We start from the raw sequence: 2970 nt of genomic DNA, 5'->3' as shown, positions 1-2970 counted from the left end.
TGTGATGAACATGACTGATGCTCTATTCATTGCTCTATTCATTATTCTCTTGTTTTAATATTCCATATGCTGTACATATTCGCCAATTCGAATACATACGTGCTGGTTGCCACTCTTCGCTGAATTCTGGATTTCTAGTTTGTCGGGTTGTACCGACATACGTACGAAACTTAATTACCAAGTTTAGTTTATACAGGAAGTAGTATATTGATTCCCAACTGTTTAGTATCTAACTATGCTCCGGTGTCCATTTTCTGTGGTAGTCAATCGTACCACCATACGTACGAAACTTAATTACCACATATAGTTTATACAGGAAGTAGTATATTGATTCCCAACTGTTTAGTATCTAACTATGCTCCGGTGTCCATTTTCTGTGGTAGTCATATACATCGTACCACACCGAGCAAAAACGTTTGCCAATGCGGCGAGGATTGTCACTCTTTAAATAGGTAGAACAATACGCAGTGTCTGTTGCGTCTCAGTAGACAGACGTTTGTTGTATGAAAAGCATCTGACTTTATCAGTTCTGCCATGACTAGATAAATTCAGGATGCCTATGCAAAGGCAAAGCACAAGTACGGTTGTTTGTTTCTGTACTGGCTATTATCGACCGTCGTGCATTCATTCATTCTGAACTGCACATCTGACGTGGAACGAATAATCTACTTCAGATGGTGTACTAGGCAGTGAGCCCAAAACAACCCGAGTTTTCAGCTTAGGGTGAACCGAGGAACCGATTGTCACCTCAGATGGCGCTTCTACGTACCGTTGGATAGTGCTCTGGAGGTATTCTGCCATAAATTACGCTGAGACAACAGAATTTTAGAGTAGTCAGAGACTAGGGTAATACAATAGAGGTCAATGATATTCCAGCCACCATGAACTTGAAGTGCCATTCAGAAGATTTAGCAAAGCAATCAAGTGAAAAATGTTTGGGACCGATTGGATAGTCATCATTTCAGTAAGGACTGGTAAACAAACGGTGGATTTATTACTGAGCAACGTTTCACTTTGGACACAAACGTTTTGTCAGGCCAAGTGAGTAGTAAATAAGTAGGTTGATTGAGTTTTAAGTCAGTCAGCTAATCAATCCGTGAGATTTCTGATGACTAGCCCACTTGATCAGTGCTGGGTATTCAGTATGATGTTTCTGTTTGTTGGTTGGTGGGGATGACTAATATTTACGGTATACTGGTTAGGGGGGAAGAGTTGTCTTCATGTTAAACCCGGATTTTTCGCCTTGCTTGTTCAGTCTAGGACACCTTAATGGAATAATCCTCTTGGGTTCGTTCACGTTCGTTCATCTGGGTTCGTCGAAGGGTGCCGACAAAATGTGTTTAAGGATGGGTGGTTAATTGAATCATACTCTACTTCGATACTGTACTTTTCGACCAAGACCATTTCGCCACTAACTGCGCACCGCCTCCTGTTATCTGAGCAGATCGAAACTTAAACGTCGCTCAACAATAAATCTCCCGATTGTTTGCCATATTCCTCTGAGACGATCTAGTAAATCAGTTTTTCACCTATCTGGGATGTCACCACATACAAAGTTGTCGGTAGTTGCACCCTAAAGACGACTTAGACGAAAGTGATACTGCCATTCGTCATCATCATTCGACATCATTGTTCACGGCCGCACAATCGACGAACACAACAGTCGACTTCGGGAAGTAGTATGCCGCCTCATGGGAGCTGGCCTAACCCTCCACGTCGAGAAATGTAAGTTTCTACAACGTGAGGTATTGTTCCTGGGACATATTTTATCTTCCGATGGGGCGCAAACGGACTCGGATAAGACCAGACACATCGCTGAGTGGCCGACTCCGACGGATGTCCGTGGGTTACGTAGTTTCCTCGGTCTGGCATCATACTATCGGATATTTATCAAAGGATTTGCCGCCGTCAGTGCACCACTCCACAGGCTTACCCAAAAAGATCGGAAAGTTTCGTGGACCGTAGAGTGAGATGAAGCCTTCAGCCGCCTTAAGCAAGCATCAACATCCCCACCTATTTTGGCATACCCGGACTTTTCACCCGATGCAGGAAAGTTTGTTTTAGATACCGATGCTAGCAAAATGGCGATTGGTGCTCTACTGTCCCAACGTGTTGTTGACGGAGAAGCCGTTATCGCATATGGTAGCCGCGTCCTAGATAAATGTGAACGTAACTGCTACACCACCTGACGTGAAACGCTTGCTCTGGTGCACTTTCTCGACCACCTCCGGCCCTACTTGCTCGGCAGGCACTTTCTTGTTCGGACAGACCATCACTCACTACAATGGTTGCAGAGTTTCCGCCACCGCGACGTTCAAATTTCACGTTGGCAAGAGCGGATTCAAGAGTATGATTTCTCTTGCATTTATCGCCCGGGCGCCAGATATTCGAACGCCGACGCCTTATCCCGAAGGCCAGTCCAGGAACCAGAGTCTGTTAATGTATTACTCGCGCCTAATCGAATAAACTGGGAAGAAGAGCAATTCAGGGACACAAATATTGGCGAGATTTACCGCCTCCAGCTGCAGGGTAACTCCAAATCTTCTGGACGCCTGTTGGCTTTGAGATCCCTGGCAGCAAGGAGTTTGTGGTCACGGTCAGGAGTACTTCGCATTATGGATAGTCGGGATGGCCAGCCTCGATTCGTTGTCTCACGTAGTTGCGTCCAGCGGACCATCGCAGCAGTTCACCGAGATTTGGGGCATGCGGGGCAGAAGAAAACTGAAGCACACGTTAGACGGTACTACTGGTGGTTTCTATTACACCGCGATGTCGCGGATTTCTGTTGACACTGTACTGTGTGTGCGAAGACGAAGACCCCAACCGTAACACCCAGAGCACCGCTCCAACCGATCCCCGTGCGAGGGCCAAATCATCAAGTTGGCATTGACGTGATTGGACCGCTGCCGTAGACCAGAAATGGAAACCGTTTCATCGTCGTCATAATTGACTACCGAACCAAATGGTATG

General features: G+C 45.9%; 1 protein-coding gene across 1 annotated transcript in view; it reads right to left on the bottom strand.

Annotated features, from left to right (window-relative positions):
* Window positions 1–2677, bottom strand: part of T265_01367 (hypothetical protein) — a gene marked incomplete at both ends in the record, with an annotated part of 14874 nt that extends 12197 nt beyond the window's left edge. The window contains 2 exons of the mRNA XM_009165373.1: window positions 1934–2153; window positions 2514–2677. Coding sequence (XP_009163637.1) covers window positions 1934–2153; window positions 2514–2677 — 384 coding nt within the window. The remainder of the gene's footprint in view (window positions 1–1933; window positions 2154–2513) is intronic.
* Between the last annotated feature and the right edge of the window lie 293 nt (window positions 2678–2970).

This window comes from Opisthorchis viverrini, assembly GCF_000715545.1.
Source record: "Opisthorchis viverrini unplaced genomic scaffold opera_v5_14, whole genome shotgun sequence".
Classification (NCBI taxonomy): domain Eukaryota; kingdom Metazoa; phylum Platyhelminthes; class Trematoda; order Opisthorchiida; family Opisthorchiidae; genus Opisthorchis; species Opisthorchis viverrini.
This window is presented reverse-complemented; position numbering and strand designations above follow the sequence as displayed.